Genomic DNA, 25,057 nt, shown 5'->3' on the forward strand with positions numbered 1-25,057 from the left:
TAAAAAAATGGAAGCCTAACTCGTCTTTCAACCTCATCTATTGAAAACATTACAATTTTCATAAAATTAACTTTATTTTGGACTACAACTCCATAGGACCCAATTCATTCTGATGAGTGCCTCTGAAACTGGGAATTCAGAGATGAGAGTTCTTCAGTATTTAGAAGTTCTTTGAAGATATTTTGATTTTGCCCATTTTATATGTGCAGTATACTGCTTGGTGGTAAAATCTACGTACTTTGCTAACCAACTTTGTTGGCTTTGAAACAGCTCATTTACATGTTCTTAAATACTGATTAAAATATTGAAGCTTGACTGTCCTTGCATCTAGTATTCTTGTTGTGGAAATGTAAAATGTAAATTAGTTAATAAATAACATCTTAGATCATGATTGAAATGATATGCTGTCTGATGTATTACATGAGTAATGATTTAATGACTCTATAAAGACATGCAGAACTTCTTGATGCTCACAACTTGTAATCGACCAGTCATTAGCCCAGGAGCATGCCCTGGGTAATCCATGTTTCTTACTCTAATAATGACCATAATTTATAATGTGAACTGCATTTTTTTTTTTTATTCAATAGAATATGAAACTAGCCTCTAACGTTCTGAAGGAAGTGTTTACTGAGGTCACAGAGAAAGGAAGCCAAGGATTATTTACCCACAGTGTTCACCCAGGTCTTTCTGCACAAATAGTCCTCCATGTTAAAACACTATATCACCAAGATTTACAAAATAGACTTGATTTTTTTTATTCAAAATGATTCAAGTGAGGGACTGAACTGATAAACCCAGCATGAAAGTGTTTACAGAGGTTAGGACAGAGCCACTTCGCACTAGACTTCAACAGAACCAGAAGTTTTTTTTCCACAACCACATCTATTGCCATCTGGTGGCCGTCAGATAGAATACAGGTTTAAGGGACTTCTGCATTGGCTTCCCCAATCTTCAGTTAACGTTATTCCAGGTAGTAAAGTTGTAAAAGTTGTTTAACTATAAACAATGCAATACTCGTATACAATACACACATAAAACAATTCAAGTTCACAAACCAAAAAAACCCAAACAAACAATGTAGAGCCATTCAAGCATCACTAGCAAAACAAACCAATACATTTTTTGTACTTAAAAACACAGCTGCAGCTTGTTTATAGATACGAGTTGAGGAGGCACACCAAATGAAAATTCTGACTTGGATCTGTCATGATGAGCCTGCTCTATCCATGTATGTTTTTACTGCATCTGCAGTGTGTTTGGGATCCCTTGTGTTTCATCAATTTTGACATGGTCCACTACACCACAGGCCGAAATAGAGAGCCAAACCACGACAGAGCCTCCACTGTGTTTTACAGATACAACTCACTGTTGTATCTCTGTCATTATGTTATATATATATATATATATATATATATATATATATATATATATATATATATATATATAGAAACATACACCTAAAGCTATATCGTACAATCAAGACATTCTTAATATTATCATATTAGGATATTAGGATATACACGAAGCCAATTTGATTTAAAAAAAAAAAGTAGCTCAACGGAAACGACTTTCATCTCCGACGCTCATTGATGACGCCATTCACACGAGACGGCCATCGAGATCCAAACAAACATCTTTAGCTGAATGTGGCTAGCCAAATGTTACCATGAACAGCTTTGAGGAATAGCTTAGTAGTATTTGGAGTTGACAATGATTTCGGTCAGCTATATTCTGATGTGCGGACAGTTCCTGCTGCTATTAACGGCCATATTGTTACAATGTTTGGAAGGAATCCACTCGCAAAATTCGACGACAACGGAGACTCCTGCTTCTTCTCCAGGTCCGGTTTCTACTTTGCTCTCCTCCAGCGAACCGCCCGACAGTGCAAACTATACGGATCTCGAGTACAAACCTCCGTCACCCGTTGTCCTCTGCAGTTATCTGTAAGTAACTCAGAGATGCTGTTAACTGGAAGTAGCGATTAGCATGTTAGCATTGAGCAATGCTAAGTCTAAACTGACACAGGACTACGTTTCTAAATCTGTCAAATCATGCCTACTTACGCACCAGTAACACTGAACTGGAAGCACCGCATTTCCCCTCCCAAACTTATTTTTGGTTAGAAAAACATTTGTTCATAGATTACAATATAATATCTTCAAAACTCGGGCTGTCTTTACATATTTCAATTTGGCTTGACTACACACCGTAGTTTTTTTGAACTATACCTCTGTGTCTTTTGCTTTCTTTCTAAATTCAATGTGTGGTGAAGACCGGAGGAATTCATCTACTGTCAAGACCCTGTGGATCACGCGGGCAACTCCACTGCCTATCAGGAGATGGAACATGTTGGTTGCATCGGGGTAGGTATTGTTGGTGTTTAGGACATTGTACTGTTAGTTAGTGTTGAGTAATCGAGAACATGTCTGACTTTGCGCCTTTTATCTCTACCTAGTGGGGTGGCCAGACCCAAAAAGAGGTGAACCACACACGGGTTTTCTGCACTGCACTCGATGATATAGAATGTGCCGGACCCAGAGAGTTCCTCAGAGAGAATGTACCCTGCATCAAGTAAGAGATGCCACACTGGATAAACAGCTGTTACCTCATATAAGACCATCTTAAGTTCTCTGGGTTCATTTTAGAGTGGATCTGCATCATATTTAAATGTTCAAACATTGCCTCTGTTTCCATATGCATCCAAAATATGTAGAACAAACAGATTGTTGTTCAGTGAATGTAAACATGAATCAGCTGCTTTGCTCAGTATTTCCATCACACCAGAACACATGAATCACTTGGGCTTTGATTTACAGTATGTATGTTGAAAAGAATGTCTGTCCAGGTTTTTAGTTATCCAGGTCATGGTAGTCTTGAGAACTTGAAAAACGAAGGCCGCTGCACTTCAGGTTTATGAAGAGTTTTCACCTCTCATCCAACAGGCTTCTTCAGATCTAAAACAACAAGCTGAGCGGGCCAGCTACTTAACTCTTAGTATGGTTGCACCCCTTTGGAGATGGTCTCTGAAGGGTTGTTGACTACTATTGACCTACTGTTGAGCATGTGAGTTGTCAAATGAGCCACAGTATTTAAAAGGATGTCAGTCATTTTTGTCTCCAGGTCCAATGAGTCAAACCTCTGTGAGACATTGCCACACCCCACCATCATGTGAGCTATTAAGGTCGCCTGAAGCAAGTTGCGAGTGGGGTCAAAATGCCAGGAAAGGGATCTTAAGACTTCACTGTGGGTGGCTCATAGCTTCTATACGAGGCTCCTTTACTTCTCTCAAACCATCTGTCTTCTCTGTCCAAAATGCGAACATTGGCATTCTGGAAAGAGTGACCTTTATCCTTTATATGCAGATGTACAGCTGAGCCTTGTCCTGTTGAGATGATTCTATGAATTTGTAGCTTGTGTTTGGGTGTTTTGTCTGACGGTGTTGTTAGGTCAGAAGTAGGGGTGGGCGGTAGAAACGGTATACGGTAGAAACGATATAAATTTGGCCAGCGGTAGAGATTTTGACTATACCGCTCTACCGCGATAGCACATGTTGATGGTGTCACCAAGCGGCGCCTGTTTTGGTCGAAAGCATTGCAGCGGCTGCAAACAATATCATCTGCAAATTATGCCGGGCGACAGTAGTAGCAAAGAGACGAAGCACTTTTGAAATATGGGGAAAGCCAAAAACTTTGCTTCCTCCACTTCCGTACCATTGATCCATTAATGCTAAATTCTCTCGCAGCTGCTCTATTCCCATGTCGTTGCAGTATGTTAATGACTAACCTCGTATTGTGAATGGATTATCTCAGTTGTCCTCCTGACTGAAGTTTGGTCCGTTTATAGCATCCTGCCATGCAGTTGCATTTGTCCCTAACCACCAGAAACCCTACGTTAACTTTTATCAAATGGAAAAATGTTAGCGTTCATCCTTCAGCTTCACTGTGCTAATGTTATGCTAATGTAGCTGTTTTGCTAGCAATCACGTAGGACATCATTATACACCAGCTAGTCCAACTTCAGTAATTCTACAAACATCACTGCTGTTTAGTTTTCTCTCTTCATTTATGTTGGAAGTAATAGCAGAGCTGTACGTTTAAATTTTTTCAGAAATCTCTCAGTCAGAACATGGCATATCATGTTTAGCTTACCAAAGTCGTACTAGAACATTTTTTGACAGATTTCTGCGCGCCGTGTGCTGTATAAAATCGGTTTGAGGTCAGTAAGAACAACCAGAATTCATACATAAGGCACACTGTCGATTTTTGAGAAAATTAAAGGATTTTAAGTGTGCCTTATAGTGTGTAAAATACGTTGTACAGAAGAAAAGAATATATCATGATATATATCGTTACCGCACATGCTTCAAATTATACCGTGATATGGATTTTAGGCCATATCACCCAGCCCTAGTCAGAAGTACATTGCACTGGAACCCTGTTGGGCAGCAGCATGCGAGGGAGTCATTTTTAACCCAGGGCGATCCAGTATATGAATGTGATTCTTGTTAATCTGCATGTTTGGCTTGATTTGTACGCTGGATGCCTTTCCTGACTTGCCCCTCCTGACAAGTCAGTGTCTTTGATGTAAACTATGGGTTTTAGTGGAAATCTAATAGCGACCAAAGCAATCACGAGGAGGTTTTCGTTGCATCACCTTGTTTGTGACCAGTTTCAGCACATGATTGCCAGGGTGTTGGGCAGTACTCTGTAGTCCATACATGGGTAGCATGTATTTAAATATATAAATGGCAGTCTTCCTTTAAAGCTCGCTCCGCCCCTTTTCCACCTCTTGGCTCCTTAATTAAGGGACTGGAGCAGCTGCAACTAAGGTAACTCAGAAAACAAAAGATTAATCATACATAACAGTGTAAACTAAAATGTGCGCACTTATTTTAGAATGCAGTGTTATGTGGATATGGGAATTAATTCAAAACCAAAACCAGTTATTTATTGTCCTGTAAATTAATTCCTATATTTAAAGACAGACAAATGTGAATGCAATGTTATGTAAAAGCCTCTACACCAACATGGTGGATATTACCACTGTGTGGCTATAAGGGCAGCCATCACACACTCCCCCTCTTCAGATCTCTCACTGGGACAGCGAGAGAGACAGTCTGCAGTGCAGTTATCCTTGCCGGGGATGTGGTTGATGGAGAACCGGAATGGCTGGATTGCAAGGTACCATCACGTGGTCCTTCCATTTGTGTCCTTCATTTTCTCTATCCATTGAAGAGCCTTGTGGTGTGTTTCCAATATGAACTCCCGTCCGAGAAGATAATACCTAAAGGAGTCCAGGGCGCACTTGATGGCCAGTGCCTCCTTCTCGATGGTTGAGTATCGTACTTCCCTCGGAAACAGCTTGCGGCTGATGAAGGCCACTGGATGACATTCTCCAGACGGCCCCTGTAGCAGAACAGCTCCCAATCCTCTTTCTGAGGCATCAGTCTGAAGAATGAATGTCTCTCAAAATCAGGGCTGTCCAAGACTGGGCTCTTACTCAGAGATTGTTGTAGGTCCCGAAAAGCCATCTTAGCCTCTTCTGTCCAGGTGATCTTATTGGGACTTCGGGCACCAGTCAGATCCGTCAGAAGAGCTGCCCTGGTGGAGAAATGAGGGATAATCAGAATCAGAATCGTGTTTATTGGCCAAGTATATGTGCAGACACATACAAGGAATTTGGTTCCGGTAGATGGTGGCTCTCAAGCACAGCAATGTAAAACACACACACACACACACACACACACACACACACACACACAACGCTGTGTAAACCAACTATAAATAACTAATCTAAACTTGTATACATAAAATACAGAAATAAAATGAGGTGGAATGAATACTACAGAATGTACATAAGGTGCAGTTGCAGTCTGGCAGTGGGAGCAATGTGACAGGTCAACTGTTTAGAAGGGAGATGGCGAGGGGAAAGAAACTGTTCCTATGTCGGGTGGTCCTGGTCTGCAGGCTTCTGTACCGTCTGCCAGAGGGCAGCAGATCAAAAAGTCTGTGTCCAGGGTGTGAGGGGTCTGCGATGATTTTCCCTGCCCGTTTCCTGGTTCTTGAGAGGTACAGGTCCTGGATGGAGGGCAGGGGGGCGCCGATGATCCTTTCTGCTGCCCGTACAGTCCGCTGCAGTCTGTTCCTGTCCTGTTTAGTGGCTGCACCATACCAGACTGTGATGGAGGAGCACAGGACAGACTCAGTGACCGCAGTGTAGAACTGAATCAGCAGCTCCTGTGGAAGACTGTACTTCCCCAGTTGTCTCAGGAAGTACATCCTCTGCTGGGTCTTTTTGAGGATGGAGTTGATGTTGGTCTCCCACTTCAGGTCCTGGGAGATGGTGGTACCCAGGAACTTGAAGGTCTTCACAGTTGACACAGGGCTGTCTGATATGGTGAGGGGGAGCAGAGTTGAGGGATGTCTCCTGAAGTCCACTGTCATCTCTACAGTTTTAAGAGTGTTCAGCTCCAGATTGTGCTGACTGCACCAGAGTACCAGCTGCTCAACTTCCTGCCGGTATGCAGACTCATCACCATCCTGAATGAGGCCAATGACAGTGGTGTCATCTGCAAACTTTAGGAGTTTAACAGCCGAGTTCTTGGAGGTGCAGTCGTTAGTGTAGAGGGAGAACAGTAGGGGTGAGAGGACACATCCTTGAGGGGCACCAATACTGAGGGACCGAGTTTCAGAGGTGATCTCCCCCAGCCTCACTTGTTGCTTTCTATCTGTCAGGAAGCTGGTGATCCACTGACAGGTAGCTGGTGACATGCTGAGCTGGGAGAGTTTGGAGGAGAGAAGTTCAGGCACAATGGTGTTAAAAGCCGAACTAAAGTCCACAAACAGGACCCTGGCATAAGTTCCCGGGCGGTTGAGGTGTTGCAGGATGTAATGCAGCCCCATGTTTACTGCATCATCCACCGACCTGTTTGCCCCGTAGGCAAACTGCAGAGGGTCCAGCTGGTGGCCTGTAATGTCTTTCAGATGGGCTAACACCAGTCGTTCGAAGGATTTCATGACCACAGACGTCAAGGCGACAGGTCTGTAGTCATTCAGTCCTGTGATGGTGGGTTTCTTGGGAACAGGGATGATGGTGGAGCGTTTGAAGCAGGAGGGAACTTGGCACAGCTCCAGGGATCTGTTGAAGATGTGAGTAAAGATGGGAGCCAGCTGTTCAGCACAGGTTTTGAGGCAGGAGGGTGAGACGCCGTCTGGTCCGGGGGCTTTCCTGGGCTTCTGTTTCTGGAATAGTCGGCTCACATCCTCAGTGTGTATTCTGAATTTCAGGGAGGAGGAAATGGGGTGAGAGGTGTGGTGGAGGTCGTTGAGTCTGGATTGGAGAGGGTGGTGGTGGTCGTTGAGTCTGGATTGGAGAGGGTGGTGGTGGTCGTTGAGTCTTGATTGGGGAGGGTGGTGGTGGTCGTTGGGTCTGGATTGGGGAGGGAGGGGGTGGTCATTGAGACTGGATTGGAGAGGGTGAAGGGAGGAAAGGTGGAAGGTGTGTTGGGGGTCAATGTCTGAAGCAATGTCTCTGGGGAGGGGAGGGTGAGGCGTGGGAGTCTGTCCGTCTCAAACCTGCAGTAGAAAGTGTTTAACTCATTGGCCAGGTCTTTGTTTGCTTCAATAGTGGGTGGGGGGCGTCTGTAGCTGGTGATTTCCTGCAGGCCCCTCCACACTGACGCTGGGTCGTTGGCTGAAAGCCGTTCTTCCAGCTTCTGGGAGTAGATCCTTTTAGCTGCTTTGATCTCCTTGGTCACTGTGTTCCTAGCTTGCTTGTACAGGGCCCTGTCACCACTTCTGTAGGCGTCCTCCTTGGCCTCACGAAGATGTTGGAGTTTAGAATTGAACCATGGTTTATTGTTGTTGTATGTGCAAAAGGTCTTTGTTGGCACACACACGTCTTCACAAAAACTGATGTATGATGTCACAGTGTCCGTGAGCTCATCTAGGTTCTCAGATGCAGCTTCAAAAACAGTCCAATCAGTGGAGTCAAAACAGTCCTGCAGTTCCTGCTTTGCTGCGTTAGTCCACTTCTTCACAGTTTTGACTACAGGCTTCGCACGTTTGAGTTTTTGCCTATAAACTGGAATAAGATGGACCATGCAGTGATCAGAATGTCCCAAAGCTGCCCGGGGCACAGAGCGATAGGCATCTTTTAGAGTGGTGTAACAGTGATCCAGTATGATGTTGTCCCTGGTGGGGCAGACTATATGCTGTCTGTATTTAGGGAAGTTCGTGGTTTAGGTTTGCTCTGTTAAAATCCCCAAGAATAATTGTAAAGGAGTCTGGGAATTTCCTCTCCAGGGTAGTAATCTGGTCAGCCAGCTCGCACAGTGCGTTGTTCGCGTTGGCCTGTGGAGGGATGTAAACTCCAACCAGCATGAAGGAAGAAAACTCCCGCGGTGAATAAAACGGTTTACAATTGATGAAAAAACTTTCCAAGTGTGGGCTGCAGTGTTTTTGTAACACTGTGACATCAGTACACCAACCTTCATTAATGTAGAAGCAGACTCCACCACCCTTTGTTTTCCCTGAGAGCTCTGTTTTGCGGTCCGCCCGGTGAAGTTGGAAGCCCGGCAGGTTTAAGACAGCGTCTGGGACTCGCTCACTGAGCCAGGTTTCAGTGAAGCAGAGGGCAGCAGAGCGTGCAAAGTCCTTGTTAGTCCGGTTTAAGAGCAGTAATTCGTCGACTTTGTTTGGAAGAGAGCGGAGATTCGCAAGGTGAATGGAGGGGAGTGCCGTGCGGAATCATCGCCGACGTAGTTTCACCAGCGCGACTCCCCCGTCTACGTCTTCTCCAGGAGCCACAGAGAGCTGCTGCGCCTCCAACTAAAATCTCCAAAAAAACTTTCCGGGTTTGTGAAAAATGGATAAGAACTATAGTGAGACGACTGCCTGATGTTTAGCAGTTGATCTCTGGAGAAAGTGATGTGGTCTGAGTGACCAAAAGCGCAGAAAATAAACAGAAACAAGAAAAGTGCGAGAGAGCGCAGTACCGAGGCTGCCATCCGCGGCGCCATCTTGAATAAACCGATGATAGAATCCTGCCATACCCAAAAACGATCTCAGCTGTTTTCTGGTCTTTGGCAAGGGACAGGATTCTATGGCGGTGAACTTATTGACTTGAGGTTTTATTACTCCATTTCCAATCACAAACCCAAGGTACTCAGTTTCAGCCTTGGCAATGGCACACTCCTGTAACTCATTCTCCTCACAGAAGCTCCATCTTTCAACACAATGTCATGTTCCACAATGTCCGTTCTACCAGGATTTTCACTGAACACATCTAATTTACACAGGTTTCTCACCTGAGCCTGTCTTTCCTCAGGAAGGTGGTTGAGATCCAGGTCCTGAGGAGTGGGTTTTGGCAGATGCTGATCATCCACTTCCTCCTCCTCCGAAACCTCCCGGATCAGAAAGACATCTGCTTTTGGTCTCTCCACCCATTCCTTAAGCAGGTTGATGTGCAGTACTTTGCTGGAGCGGGGCTGATCTGGAATGGCGACCTTATAGGTTGTTTTCCAAGTTTCTTTTGGATCTCGTATGGCCCTTGCCACTTCGCTAACAGCTTACTGTTGTCACTTGGAAGAAGCACCAGCACTTTCTGACCAAGGAAGGATCTTTGCTGAGCTGACTGGTCGTACCAGGCCTTCTGGTGCTGCTGTGCTTCTGCTTTGTGGGCTTGGGCCAGCTTCGTCATCTTCTCCAACCGTTCCTGCATCTGGACAACATAAGAGACAACATTGACAGCCTGTGATCTTCCTTGGTCACCCTCCCAAGTCTCCCTCAGAAGAGACAAGGGGCCTCGTACCTCATGGCCATACAATAGTTCGAAAGGTGAAAAACCTGTAGAAGCCTGGGGTACTTCTCTAAATGCAAAGAGGAGGTAGGGCAGCCGCTGATCCCAGTCTGTACCAGTTTCATTGACAAATTTGCGTAACATTTGTTTCAGGGTCTGATTGAAGCGCTCTGTTAGGCCATCTGTCTGAGGGTGGTATGGCGTTGTCCTCAGGCTCTTAATCCCAAGGAGCTGGTACACCTGCTTCAACAAAGTGGACATAAAGTTAGTGCCACGGTCAGTAAGAATCTCACAAGGAAAACCAACCCTTGAGAAGAACTGTATGAGACAGAGGGCGACTGCTTTGGTTTTTATTGATCTCAAAGGAAAGACTTCTGGATATTTTGTAGCGTAATCTGTCACAACAAGCATGTAACGGTTGCCTGCCTTGCTTCTTTCTAGAGGACCAACAATGTCCATTCATAGCCATTCAAATGGCGTGCTGATAATTGGTAGAGACTGGAGAGGAGCTCTGGAGGGGATTTTAAGATAAGACTTCTGGCACTGAGGGCAGCTTTTACAGAACAGTGTCACATCCAAGCGCACTCCAGGCCAATGAAAATATTTTCTAATGCGGGCCATGGTTTTGTGCTTTCCCAAGTAGCCAGCCCATGGAATGGAGTGTCCCAAGGAGAGCACCACCTTCTGGACTGCAATGCTGAACCCTGCTGACGATACAGAATGCCATCTTTCAGCAGAAACTCCCCCTTGCTGTTCAAATCTTGCTTAGTTCCTTGGTTCCTCTCTGCAGCTTTCTTGAACAGAGATGTTAGAGATGGATTGTCATGTTGCATTTCAATAATATTAACAGTGATTTTAAAACCCAAAGGTAACTCAGGCTCTGTGCTAGGAGCTGATCAAATACCAGTATGTAGAAACATCTCTTGCCTTCTCTGTCCACGTGACTTACGAGACTTCCCGGGTGCAGTCTCTATGTCCGCATCATAGAAGGGCAAGGCACGGAGTGGGTGTAGGGACTCCTCTTTCTTCTTAGCTTGAGCTCTTGTTACTGCAACATTGCATGTATAACTAGGATTCAGTAAGTCAAACAACACAGGCAGATCTCGACCCAGCACTACTGGAAATGGCAGATTCTCTGCAACACCAATATTTAGAATATACGTTTGTCCTTGTACCTTGATGTACAGATCTGCTGTTGGATATGACCTCTCATCTCCATGAATGCAGCAAACGGATTCTCTCCACATCATTAACTTTATTTGCGGGAACAAAGTCTCGGTGCACAAGAGTCTGAGTACCTCCTGATTCAACCAGGGCCTTTAATGGTTTCCCATCAACCTCAACTAATGTAATTTTGAAAGCATTCTCAAACTCCACTTTAGGTTCCACACTTTGTCGGGGCACAAAACACATTTGAGTTATTTTTGTAGAATTCTTCGGGCACATCGGTTTTGTGTGGCCCTCCATCCCACACAAAAAACAAATCACAGTCTTAGGTGGGGGTCTTAACGGCATATTGACAGACTGGCTCTTTGGAGGTTTATTCACCCCTGCTTTCTGGTAGTGAGGGACAGATTTTGAAACATCTCTCATTTTCCATGTTGTGTGGCTCCATGGCTGTCCTTTTCTCCGTGCCGCTTCAAACACATCAGCCAGTTCTGCAGCCGCCGCAGCAGAGTTTGGGTTGTGTTCTTTAATCCATATCTGTAACTCAGGAGACAGCATTCTCAAGTATTGTTCTAAAATTAATATTTCACCAACCTCATGCACCGTTTTTCCTTTTGGCTTTACCCACTTCTCATATAACTCTTTCAATCTTGCATATAGTTCTTTTGGATTCTCATCAAGTTTTACCTCCAGTGAATGGAATCTCAGTCTATATATCTCAGGATTAATGTCATATTTTTGAAGGATAGCTGCTTTAACTTTGTCATAGTCTAGAGAGTCATCCATATCCATATGAACATACGCACCTCTTGTTTGCCAGTGAGTAAAGGAATCAGATGAAAAACCCAGTCCATTTTTTGCCACCAGCAAACTACAGCCATGCGTTCAAATGTTGTTAAAAAATGTTCAATATCATCCTCTGTCGATCTTTCCAGCCTGGGTTCATAAAAGCAATCCTCTTCAAAGGACTCTACCTCTGGTTGTTCAGTTTCCTCCATTTGAGGCTCAGGGACCGGGGAGGTACGAGCTTGCACTTCTACCTGCAACAGCTGAAACTGATGTTGCAGTGCTCTAAAGCGCTGTTCCTGGCAGGTAAACTCCTCCTTTCTTCTTGCTTCCTGGGCCTCCTGCTGACCCATATGAGAACGAGGGATGGAAATCAGTTCTGACATTGTCGGCTCCTTACCTTGGCTCTCAGTACTATCCACCCCTCCAGAGGCTCCATTTTCCTCTCCTCCTTCTACTTGCTCTACCACTCCAACTGGCTGGTTTTGACAATCTCCTTTGCTACTCTGCCACTCCTTCCCATTCTGTGCATGCTTGATAAGTGAAGAGGGGAAAAAAGAGAAAAAAAAATCCTGTGCCTTCAACTGCTGATCCCACTTCTGACACCACTTGTGATGGACCGCGCAGTGAAGGAAACTTAGGCACAGGTTAAAGTCCAAAAAAATGATTTTTTATTTAACCCAAAAAACATAATTGGTTAACTCATGCAAAAAGAATCAAAATCTTGGGCCCATAAAATAGGTCAAAATAACAGAACTCTACTTAAAGTTGACAACACTACTGATAACTCAAACAAACTGACCTAACTTAACGTGACAAAGGGGAAACTTAAATAGTGGCTGATCAGCCCACAAAAAACACGAGAAGGGGTAAAACACACAAAACCTAACTAAACCAAACATAATGAACTCCAATTCCCCCCCATGGTCCCGAGTTATGGCATGAACCAATTTGCAGTCTTCCTTTAAAGCTCGCTCTGCCCCTTTTCCACCTCTTGGCTCCTTAATTAAGGGACTGGAACAGCTGCAACTAAGGTACTCAGAAAACAAAAGATTAATCATACATAACAGTGTAAACTAAAATGTGCGCACTTATTTTAGAATGCAGTGTTATGTGGATATGGGAATTAATTCAAAACCAAAACCAGTTATTTATTGTCCTGTAAATTAATTCCTATATTTAAAGACAGACAAATGTGAATGCAATGTTATGTATAAGCCTCTACACTAACATGGTGGATATTACCACTGTGTGGCTATAAGGGCAGCCATCACAGGCGGGGACAAAAAAAACCTGAACAAACATCAAAATCGTGTTTGTTCCTGTGCGCTTTTCCTACAATAAATGCTCGAAAACTTTTGATGAGTTGTGATAAGGACATTTATTACTTGCTTTACTGAACTTTTTACTCTTATTCATTACTTTTATTTTATTGCCTTAATGGACAACAGCCCTGTGGTAAAGTGCAAACTGCATCCAGGACAGAAATGACATCATTATGCTGCTAACACAACTTTGGTTCTTGACCCCGTACCAGCTGATCTCCCACAGACAGTGATGAGCAGTCAGGCTTATATCATTGTAGCCTCCACTTCTACACGTATATCTTTGTACAGTGGTGATCACAGTGAGGCTTCTCAGGTGGTTCTAGTCCCAATGCATTGGAGGTCATGTTTCAGAGTATCATGAAAGTAATGTAACGAGTAGTGTAATAAATTGTTTTCTTTAGTGAGTAATTAATAAGTAATGTACTGCATTACTTTTCAGAAAAGTAACATATTTTTGCAGTACTTTTTTTTTTCTATGTTTGTCTTGTGTTGCTGTTGTCTCACTGTTGGTAAATTATTTTACTTGCTCTTAATTTGTGAAGCACTTTGACTGACATTTGTTGTTTTTAAATGTGCTATATGAATAAATTTTGATTTGATTTGAACTCTGCTGGGGCTCCAAGGGATCCAAAAATGTCAACTTACTGTATACCACAGATTGGCTAGTCAGTGGCATCACTCGAGTCATGAGAGTGTCTCCCTCACAAAAATCAAAACCGCCCTTTTTGTCGTCTGGGGCTGGGCGCTCATGTATGTACCGGCTCACTCCTGGTGGCCGATTGGCGGGGCCTGGCGCCTGTGGCCCGGCTGAGCCCCTTCCGGGGGGTGGGATGCCCTCAGGCCTCTGGCCTCTGGGCCTGAAGCTCGGCCCTCTCTGGCACAGCTGGCTGCCAGCAGAGCCCGCGGGCACGCCACTGCAACCCCCTCTGGCCTCTGCTCTGTAGCTGCTGGGTGACCTCTCGTTTGGGGCTCTACTCAGCTCTTCCCAGGAGGGTGGCACGGTTACCCCCCTTTTGGTGGTCCTCCTCAGGTCCTTGTACTCTGGGGCCTCTGGATATCTGGGGCCTGGATCTCCTCCATACCTGCTTCATACCCTGGTGGACGGGGCTATGGCTCCCCACACTCCCTAGCAGATCGTTACATGGAGAAACCTTTGGAATACAAGCATGCTGATCCACACAGGTATGCACACAGGTGTACACATGGGTGTTCACAGACGCGGACTACACCTTTCTTGGCTGCTGCCTCAAAGCACATGGTGCACTGTCTATCTTGCGTGCTGCACAATATCGTTTAATATTTAGTATCTACCAGAGGCGGAGCCAGACATTTGAAACACCCGGGGCTTAGCCCTAAAGGGTAGTATGCATGTGGGATTATTATTTTAGAAATGACTGAAAGACTGAAAGATTAATAGGCTCTGTTTTGAGTTTTGTTCAAAAAAGAATGACTTCATATAGGAAAAAAATATATCACATATGCAGGACACCATAAACTAGTTTTTTAATTAAGCAGCAAGGCAGAACAAAGTCGGGCCTGTATCAAGACACGAGGACTAAACCCCAATTCAACCAGACCAAGAACTGATCTGGAATTAAAACAGGACTACAACAGTTCAAAATCAGGACTACTGAGGACTTAACCAAGACAGAACAAGAATCAGAACTAGATGATAGTAGCACTAAAAATCATCATAGACCTGCACTACATTTATTTTTTAATTCTACCAAAGTACACTATTTAGATTGAGAAAAGTTTATATAATTATTTAGCCTTGTTGTGCAAACAAGCCTGCAGAACTTAATATAGAATTTGAAAAATAACAAACCTAAAAAGAAACACTAGGTACGAGATACATGAGTACCTATGATACGGTGATACTTTTGGTAAACAACCATTTGACTAACATGTGTGTCTCACCTGCTCTTGTTCATCTCTGTTCTGTCCTCATTCTCCTCCATCTCCCTCTCTGTTCCTCTCTCTCCCTCTTTGTGCTGACAATCATCAAATATACAGATATTTACACACTCTTCAGATAAAAACACTTTTCTAATTGTAACATCAAATCAGACTAAATGTTTATTTTAAAAAACACATTTGTTAATTTTAAGAGTAAAGAGATAAACTGTCTGTATTTCTTAATTGCAAATGGCACAAAATTGTATTCAAAATTGAGCCACACTTATGGAGCTCCACAGTTCTTTTTCTGGTGTTTTGGTTGACATCTCTTGATTTTCCCATGTCAAAGAAACAGGCTCTGTGTTTTGCCTTATATGCATCCACAGGTGTGCCACCAATTTACTCACATGGACTCTACTAACCTATCAGAAGCTTCTTCAGCTCAGAATGGAATCGTCTGGAGTTTTCTTATTAATTAACAATAAACTTAGTGTATATGTGCTCCTAATTTTGATCAAAGTGATAAAAAATAGACAGCTCTGTCTCTCTTTATTCTGACATTTAACTAATTCAAAAGATATTTCAATATTTATCCAAAACAAAACAAGTTTACTCTAAATTGATGTTGTACAGTAAAAAATGTTCTTGTGTTTTCCATAAAGTGTATGTAAATATCTGGTTTAAACTGTGGATATCCTGCTGTGTACTGAAATCCCTCTTGTTTTGCATAGAAATATACTGAACAACATACAAAGCATAATATATAAAATAACATTTACCTGAGTTTTTTCTTTGAAAGAACCCTCTAATGTCCATTCTTATATTTCAGTACATAACTGAAACCGATTTAGTCGGGGAGGGTAAGAACTGAAAATATGAAATAAACACAGGTAAGCTAAGACTCTAAAAAAATTGCATTTGTTCGGCTTTTCATTTCGCCATTTGTTGATTCACTTGAAGAGGAAGTAACGTAATATTGGTCAAGTGATCAGTTTGATATCAATCTTTCGTGATTCACCGTCATATTTACATTATTTGTACGGTACGAATGATTTGCTTTGGTACCTGGTCAAACTTAAGCTCTCCTTAGTATGGCTGGCTCCGTTTCTCCAACAGCGCACACAGGCAGCAGCTGCCCCGCCCCCTCGCTCAGTCGCTTAGTGCCTGAGCTCGGATCATACCAATATCAGGGGGGATTCACGCACAGTCGTAAATTCCCTCAGTGTGCACTATGTGCTTCGAATATTGTGTGTACTTTTTGTTTTATACAGTTGTCAGCCAGGCATCTAACTATGAAAAAATTGCACTCCAAAAGACCCCGGGCTTCTGACAAAACAACCCGGGCTTAAGCCCAGTAAGCCACCCCACGCTCCGCCCCTGGTATCTACTGTTATCTACTGCTAGCTAGTTTATTGTGATGGTGCTGTTTTTTATTATGTTGTTCTTTTTTTGTTTGCTTTCTCTTCTGTTTTTTTTTCTCCATACAGATGATCCAGGTGTTTTGTTTGTTTTTCTTTCTTTCTTCCCCCCTTTCTCACCGTCTCTTTTCCCCTTTGGTTTTCTTTCTCTCCCTCTCTTTCTTTCATTCTTTCTCCCTGGCCTATCCCCCAGTCATGTCTGTCCCGTTTGTAGCAACCAAGAATAAAATAAATTCATAATTATAATAAAGGTCAATCAAATGGACCAATATGGCAAGGCCATGGTGATCCACTTGGTAAAATAAATCCGCTTGGCATCTTTCTTGGCTTTAAGACAACAATTCTTAAGGCCAAGAAAGATCCAAACGGGACACAAAAAACCCCCAAAAAACCCCGCCCTTTTTGAAACCCGGCAACGAGGGAATTGGCTGCACAAAAAACAACACCGTCGTCCCAGAATCTGACAAAAACTCATACACGACATAATGGGATATTCGACCGTGTTGCTATAACGACCCTGCGCACATTAGGTGGTACTCTATTGAAATGGAAAACAAGTTCAGCCAATCTGAGTAAGTACTAATGGAAAGGGGCTATGAGGGAAGCCAGAGGCAGGGATGATGGTTGTGCTAGACTGATGTTTTTGTATGACTAAGAGGCTCCATTTGAAAATGTAAGACTTGAAGGTGTTTGCAGCACCTGAAAGGTTGTAGCGTTGCAAAAAATCAATTGACTTCATTTCTGCTATCTGGATGATAAGGTCTGGCTGGCCTTTAGTTTCTGACAGACAGAAGGAAATTGACACACAATGGCATGACCTCAGTACCTAGCTAGGATTAACATTATCAGAAGCTTACGATTTCTTAGCAGCTGTGCGGTGGTGTTGAAGCCAGGACTGGAGCCTCAAATTGTTATTTAAATTAGACTTCAAGCCACTGATCAGGCATGATCTCTTCCTGTCAGACTTTAAGGAATGATTAACATGCTATTCACACACCTTCATATGTCCAAATCAGAGATGAAACATCTAATTAATCAGCTGACTGACAGGAAGTGAATTGGCACCTAATTTGAAGTCAGATTTTTTTCAAAAACTACTACAGGTATATTCAGCCTCCCATAAGAGAATGTTTTTCTTTTCCACATTATGAACTCTTTGGGTTATTTATTATCATGATTAAACTTGCGGCATCTAAAAATAAATGACAGATTCACAGTTGATAATTAACAGTTAGTTACAGCTCTAACCAAAATCGTATTTTGAAGGTGTAATGTAATATTTATTATCTACAGCTCTAAGTTATCTCTCAGTGAACAACCTGACCCTTAGCGCCAATATCTTGATAGTGTGGCATGAAAAGCATATATTTATATCGTTCTTTGCCACTTTAGAGATCTTCTAGCTGTGAAGCTTTGAAATCCAACATTTGTTTTAGATAACATTCTGACTAATTTAAAATTATTGTTCTAGAAATTGAATTACGCAGTCTTACACTACAGGCTACATTCACAAAGACGTTCCTACAGAACATCACACACCACCACGGATACATCGGGGCAATTTGGAGTTCAGTATCCTGTCCAAGAATGTAATGACATTCAGACTGGAATTCAAGCCGTGAATCAAACCCCTGACCTTTCGACTAGAGGATGACTCACTCTGTGCCTGGAATAACAGTTGTTTACACAGAATTAAACGGTGTCTTGAGACCTTTGTTGTGTTTCTCGGGCTATTAATGAACTTTTTAAAAATGTATGTATGCATGCATGTATGTATTTATTTATTGGTGTGTGTTTGTCATCATCTTGCTGCCGCTGAAACCAAGCAGTAACCTATGGACCTGAAAAACGAAGCCAGTACACAAGGACCAAAAAGGGCATTTTCTTCTAATGGCCACTTGAGGCTGACTCCAAAATTGAGTCGATAGCCATAGACTTCAGAGCCTGACCGATACTACACATATGTATCGACACATATGTGTAGTTATTTATTTCCTCATGTGCACTCTGCCTGACTTTGCACAGACCAGCTGGTTGTTGTGGTAGTGTTGTCTGACAAATAACATGGTCTGCTCTGTGGTAGATGTTTGTGCTGTGGTTTTGGTCAGTGAAATTGGTGTACTAGTCTATTAGCAGCTGTACGTCTCTGTATGTTATGTAGTTTGTGGATCCTGCACATATTCATTACCTTATTAGCCAGAACTCCACAATCTCACCCAGATATGGTCACTTCTTGATGTATACATTATTTTCAAAATGAATACGATCCACCTTGCCTCTTCAGTAATTTTCTCCACAGGAAGGATTTTATTAAGTCAAAATCAAGTTGCTCTCATGGATCTTTTATAGAGGAACGCATTTGTGCTTTAAAGACCTTTTCCACAGTGACAAAGCATAGGCTCACCACTAGATGGCAATGTTTAGCCATAGGATCACAACTTCTTTTTGCCCTCATAACTTCACAGCACACACAGCATTCATGAGCACATCAGGCTAATCTCTATAGTAACTGCATAGACATCAGACATTTGCAGTGAACGGGCACAATCAAAGCAGCACCTGTACAAAGACTGTGCTGCCTCCCAGGCTTCGGATAAACCAGACTCAAATGCTCAGTTTCCCCCGTGCCTCCGTCCACCAATTATACAATACAGAGCAGGTGTTTCTTTTATTCTGTCCGCTCCTTGTAGATCACAACTGCAGGTGGTCTACACCTTTTCTTTTTAATCTTGTGGCTTGTTTAATCATTATGATTAAAATATATATCTGTTTATGTGTTTGTTTATTACCTTCTTGAGCCATATGGGGCATCCACAAAGGATGAGATTGTCGTAACCAGACGCTGTGAAATGTCAGTAACTTGCTGCAACCTGAAATAAAGTGAACTGATGCCGATTTAAACTCTTTCCAACTTTGGAACCTGGCTAAGGTCCAGGTGTGTAAATGAAATACATTTTGCAACTCATCTAAATTCTTGCCATGTGTTTTACAGATACACTGGACACTACTTCATCACCACACTGCTGTATTCCTTCTTCTTGGGCTGTTTCGGGGTTGATCGTTTCTGCCTGGGCCACACAGGGACTGCGGTTGGGAAGCTGCTCACTCTGGGAGGCCTGGGAATCTGGTGGTTTGTGGACCTAATTCTGCTTATCACTGGTGGACTGATGCCCAGCGATTACAGTAACTGGTGCACATACTACTGAGAGCGACAGCAAACCGCAACTAAGGACTCCGGCCACTTTGCTGTCTGATATTTATCAGCCTAATAAGGAGGACTCCCAGGACGTGGTCTCTGCCTGAGTTGGCTTACTAGAAGTGGAATCGGGGACCTCCTGAGGGCTCCTATGGGGTTCCCAGGAGCTCCAGTGAAAAAGGAGGAATAATTTGCTATCATTAAAATAAATTCAGTTCTTGGAGAATGCATAAAACTCAAGGCTTTTACCACAGCTACAGTGATGGTGGTTTTTCCAGTTTCCTGATTTCTCAAAAAAGGTCACTTTCATGCTTGTAGTTCAGTTCATTTTGTCCGATATGAGTGGAACAATATGATTCATTGTTGCCGTTTAGTTCTGGTCTGCTGGAATTGGCTTCTGTTTTTTTTTTTTATTTTGTTGAATGTCATCCTGCATCCTGAATGTCAGTACCCACAATGGAGAGAAAGATGAGTATATTTCCAGTGTAGCTGGTTTGTTACACCCACTTTCTAATCAAGCATACAGATTCACATGGATTAGGACACAAGCACAACATGTTATATCAAAGGGTTTAGACTTGCAGCTTTCTTTAGCATTGATGCTCAGTAGATAGGCTTGATAGAAATCAGTTTGCTTTCACAGCACAGGCTGCCACCAGAGTTCATTTGGAAGCAAACGGAGGCCCCATGATCCAAAGGTTGCCTCAACACCACATCTGTCCGGGCCTGGGTAACAGTTTCTGCTGCCCGTTTGGCTCAAAAGTGTTGTTAAAGCTGGTGCAGACTGAGATTTCATGAGGAAAGGACAATTCTGGTGGAGGTGTGAAAGCAAAACTACCAAATGGAGGATTTTATGGGAGTTTGTGTTTTAGGCATGTTATACTCTCATTTAATGTACTCAAACATGCTCACAGTTTTGTGGAAATCCAGAACTTACAGCAACAGTGTGTTTGTTTTTCACGGTGCAGACAGCATGAACTCTTAATTCTGAGGACAATTCAGTTCGTTTGTGATTCACGAGTATTTCAATTTTGATGTCTTTCATTGGATGTTTGGGCCGCTTTCCTTGTTTATGCGGGTGTCTACAGTTTAAGTTTCTGGACTTGTTTATGTCATCCAGTAAAAACAATGAACCAGGCTCCTTTCTTTGTTGCTGTCGGGAGGACAAAGTAGAACTATCAGTTATGGTATTTTTGGTTCAAGCATAGCCTGTATAAAAAATTGACACGGTCAATCATGCCACCCGTTTTGAAGCCTCGAGATGAGGCTTTTTGGCCATCTTCATCTTGGTGTTTTAAAGCTGGGTGTGCGGTGTGGATCGGACAAATCACACACTTATTGGCTGCCAACTTGTTGTTAATCAATGAGCATATCTCAGATAATCCTGCTTTCTCAAACTTAGGACTAAATATGACCCAAAATGAGTGACTGATAACATAAACTCATCAGGAAAGTGTTTGACCCTCGGCCCTCACCTAGGTATTTTCCCATACACTGTTACAGGACCAGGAGTACATATGGACCCGCAGCCTTTGCCCCCTCATGTTTGCTCATCCATCTTTTATATGGCCTACAGATATAAGCCTACATCAGTCCTTCAGCAGTGTTGGGTGTATCGTGTTGTAAAGTGCAAAGTCACATATTAGAGTTGGGTACTTTCAGCTGCCCCTTATCCATTCCCAAAGCAGTACATTTTACACCCGATTTATCCGAGCTGAGGGCCAGCACTAGGAGTAGCTTGTGACCCCCCTGGCTGTGTTTGTAGCTCCTCTTCCATGTAAAGTGAAGGTGTTAACCAGTACACCACAGAGCCATTAGAGAACTACTGTTCACATTTTGAAGAAGCACCTGCAATAACCCGTCACTCTGAGGTAAATGAGGTGTGTTTCTGGTTATGTGGTAGAGCACAAGCTGCCACTATCAGCTACATTCAGAGTTACAGTAGATTACACTCCTAGATGTGTAACTAGTGTACCCAGACTAAATTCAAATAGAAAGGTTTATTTTTTTTTGAATGCAGAAATATTCTAAAGGTAATTAGTTTTCAGTTGTTAATGCTGTAATTATGCAATATAACAAGTTACTTTTAGAAGTAACATTACCCAACACTGGACCTCAGACAGAGAAAGCATAAATCGGTCTTTACAAACAAGTTAAAGCACATCAGCACCGATGACCACGTGGTGTTGATGTGTCCTCATATCCTGGAAGCCTTGTATATGCTATAAATGTCTCAGGAATAGAGAATTGAAACTTCAGTGTTGATGTATCCTAAATCTGCAAGTTCTGTGGCTCGGTTCATTTTGTTGCCTATGTGACTTACAAACTGAACAAGAATCTTCCATTCCATAAAACGCTTAGCAGGTTTCTTCTCCTGAGGGCAACATCATACACAAGTTATCACTTTTTCCCTCTGTCAAATTATTCGACAGACCAGAATTGACCCTTCACTTGCCTCTTGCACCAGAGCTGTCTGAATTCTGTATTTATATATTGCAGTTTTTTTTTTTTTTTTTTTTTTTTTTTTTTTAAATATGTTCTTTCTTTACTTGGAATGATTAACATCGGAGCTCCAAGCAAGCAGCACAGCAGGCATGGACATGCACAGCAGTCCTATTAGTCACATTTCAGATATCGATGTAGCAGTCTTCTGTATTAACTCAAGGTTCCTTACTTTTGGAAGGGAAAAAAAAAGTCTGCTGTGTGGAAGCATTTACCTCCAAAACCTCATCTCATCCGAATGTCTTAAACTAAAACAAATTTTGATCTCCATTGACTTTCAGGAGTGAGGCTCAGGTCTCACATTAAATATTCAAATCTTCATCTCCCACTTTGTTAAATTTCTAATCTTTACCAGGACCCAGGGTTTATGTGCTGTTCCATAGATAGAGCTCATTTCATTACCTAAGGATATGTGAAAACCCTCTTAGCTCTCATCGTAAAAAGTTGAAGAAGACACCATCGTCAACGTGACGACTCATCCAGCAGCAGGAGTGTGCTTTCAACAGGCAATATATTTTCAGCTGGCTAAACATCCTTTGTAGAGTGAAGCATTAAAACACTGCTTTACATAATTTAATTTTCCACTTAATTCATAGAGTGACTGTTTATATGCCACTTGAAAAAAGATCTGCACACAGTTTTTTCCAGGTACCATATCTCTCTTTTAGTGTGATGTCCTCCTTAAAGCTCTGTACACTTGCCCTACATTAATATGTTTTGAGACATATTTTCTTGAGTTTTTCAGCTTGTACAGATATAGATATTGTATATGATATGAATCCAACTGATGGAAGCATCACCTGAGCTGGGTGTTAATGTAATTTAACTTTGATCCACACATTGCTAATTTATGTTTCATCTGTTGATTTAAAAAAAAAAAAAAAAGATGAATTCATGGGAATATTATTGGTAGTGTACATTGTTGAGACCAATGTTTACTATAAGACGTATTTTTCTTTTCTGTACTCTTAAGCCTTCAAACCAGGTGTGTGCATAGGAGGTCCAATGTTCCCTTTTCTGATGGTGTTAAAAAAATCCAAACTTTCTCATGTTTTCATTGTTCACAGTCCTTATTACCCAATAAAAAGTATCTGGGACATGGTGTTCTTTACATTCATTGGAGTCTAGTTAGTGGTGGGGTAGAATGTCAGTGAAAGAGTGTGTTGCCTCCTCTCAGTACTTTGCCTTTTGACTGAGGTTATAGATTTGGCATGATTAAAAAAACATTTTTGATATTATCTATGGTTTCAGACAATTCAATTCAATTTTTCAATAAAATTTTATTTATATAGCGCCAAAACACAACAACGGTTGCCTCAAGGTGCTAGGTTTCAAACATTAGAAATACGCATTAATACTATAAAATATTACACATATAACGACATAGTACTATTTTTTTCTATCAGTGGTTTAGCACAGTGTTTCAGCAAACAGACTACAGGTACCAACATTTAAATAATTTTGTATGATCTTATTTAGTCTTGTTTTACTGTATTTGACAGGTGGTCATAAAACACTTCATCAGTTTTGCTGACTTTGGTTTTATTTATTTATTTTACTTATGAAATAACCGGATAGCCATAGATTTAAAATTTTAGATAATAAAAACTCCTCTCATCTACATCAGCCAGTGATGCTTATGTATGTACAGATTTTTATATTACACATATTACACATATTATTAGACATACGTTTTTAAAAATCTCTACCCAAACATACTTGATCCATCCATCCGCTTCCACTTATCCTTTTTCAGGGTCACGAGGGGCACTGGAGCCTATCTCGGCTGTCATACGGCGAGAGGCAGGGTACACCCTGGACAGGTCGCCAGTCTGTTGCAGGGCTAACACACAGAGAGAGACAACCATTTGCACTCACATTCACACCTATGGGCAATTTAGATTGATCAATTAACCTATCCCCACTAACTGCATGTCTTTGGACTGTGGGAAGAAACTGAAGTACCCGGGGAGAACCCACACAAACACGGTGAGAACATGCAAACTCCAAAGAAAGAAAGAAAGAAAGACCCTGGTCTGATGGTAGAAATGAACTCAGGATCTTCTTCTGTCCAGCAACAGTGCTAACCACCATGCCATCCTTGGCGGCAAGAACTGCAATCAAGTATTTGCAATAATGGTAAGTCTTCAATCAGTCCCCACTTTTGATTAGGTCACTCTTTCTTTTTTCTTTTTTTTGAGTCATTCAGAGGTGAACTTTCTGGTGCTTCAGGGCATGAACTTGATGCTCTGGTCTACTTGTCCCGTAAGTGCACAGAACATGTTGATCCCCCGATGTCTTGGGGATCAACATGATGTTGTTTTGAAAAGAATGAGATGAGCTTTTGTGTTCTTTTTAGTCAGCAGTGGTTTTCACCTTGAAACTCTCCTATGGATGTCATTTTTGCCCAGTCTCTTTATGCTGTTGAAATATGAACACTGACCTTAGCTGAGGCTACAGTTCTTCACATGTTGTTCTGGTTTCATTTGACACGTCATGGATCAGTTGTTGACACAATAATAGAATCATTTTGGTAATCCTTTAACTCCTGAGAAGGTTCTGTCTTTCAATACTGATAGATGTTAATGACTTTGTTTCCCAGCTGTTAGTTTAGATCAGGGGTGAGAAACTTTAGGCCTCAAGTGCCAGTGTCCTGCAGGTTTCCTCCCTGGGTCATCATACCTGAATCAAATGTTCATTACCAGGTTTCTGGAGGACTTCAGGGCTGTGTCCCAATCCAGCGACCGCATGCTTCGTAGTGCGCATTTGGAGACCGATTACGTCACAGCGACGCGAGGAAGGGTGTCCCAATTCGAAGTGTACTCCAAATGCGGTTGACAAATGTGCAGTTCATTTCCCCAAATTTGAAGTGTGGTCCAATGTAGACTTCGTGGTCCCATATATCCCACAATTCATAGCGTGGCGGTGGGTGTGGATATTTTGTTCGGAAGCAGGGTGGC

At 42.4% G+C, this 25,057-nt stretch overlaps 1 protein-coding gene across 1 annotated transcript; it reads left to right on the plus strand.

The window, feature by feature from the left end:
* The first annotated feature begins 1,593 nt into the window (after positions 1 to 1,593).
* On the plus strand, positions 1,594 to 23,194 carry tm2d2 (TM2 domain containing 2). Its single transcript, XM_040050079.1, has 4 exons — positions 1,594 to 1,946; positions 2,276 to 2,366; positions 2,459 to 2,574; positions 19,392 to 23,194. The coding sequence occupies exons 1-4, from the start codon at positions 1,714 to 1,716 to the stop codon at positions 19,603 to 19,605; spliced, it is 654 nt and encodes a 217-aa protein (XP_039906013.1). The 5' UTR covers positions 1,594 to 1,713; the 3' UTR covers positions 19,606 to 23,194.
* Positions 23,195 to 25,057: the final 1,863 nt, after the last annotated feature.

The sequence above is a fragment of the Simochromis diagramma genome, unplaced genomic scaffold (genome assembly GCF_900408965.1).
Source record: "Simochromis diagramma unplaced genomic scaffold, fSimDia1.1 OVJJ01000159.1, whole genome shotgun sequence".
In the NCBI taxonomy this organism is placed as follows: Eukaryota; Metazoa; Chordata; class Actinopteri; order Cichliformes; family Cichlidae; genus Simochromis; species Simochromis diagramma.

Excerpts from the sequence above, each read along its gene's own strand:
- tm2d2 (XM_040050079.1), top strand. The coding sequence starts at position 1,714 with ATGATTTCGGTCAGCTATATTCTGATGTGCGGACAGTTCCTGCTGCTA. Across the intron at positions 1,947-2,275 it reads GTTGTCCTCTGCAGTTATCT|ACCGGAGGAATTCATCTACT; the intron begins GTAAGTAACTCA and ends TGTGTGGTGAAG. Across the intron at positions 2,367-2,458 it reads AACATGTTGGTTGCATCGGG|TGGGGTGGCCAGACCCAAAA; the intron begins GTAGGTATTGTT and ends ATCTCTACCTAG.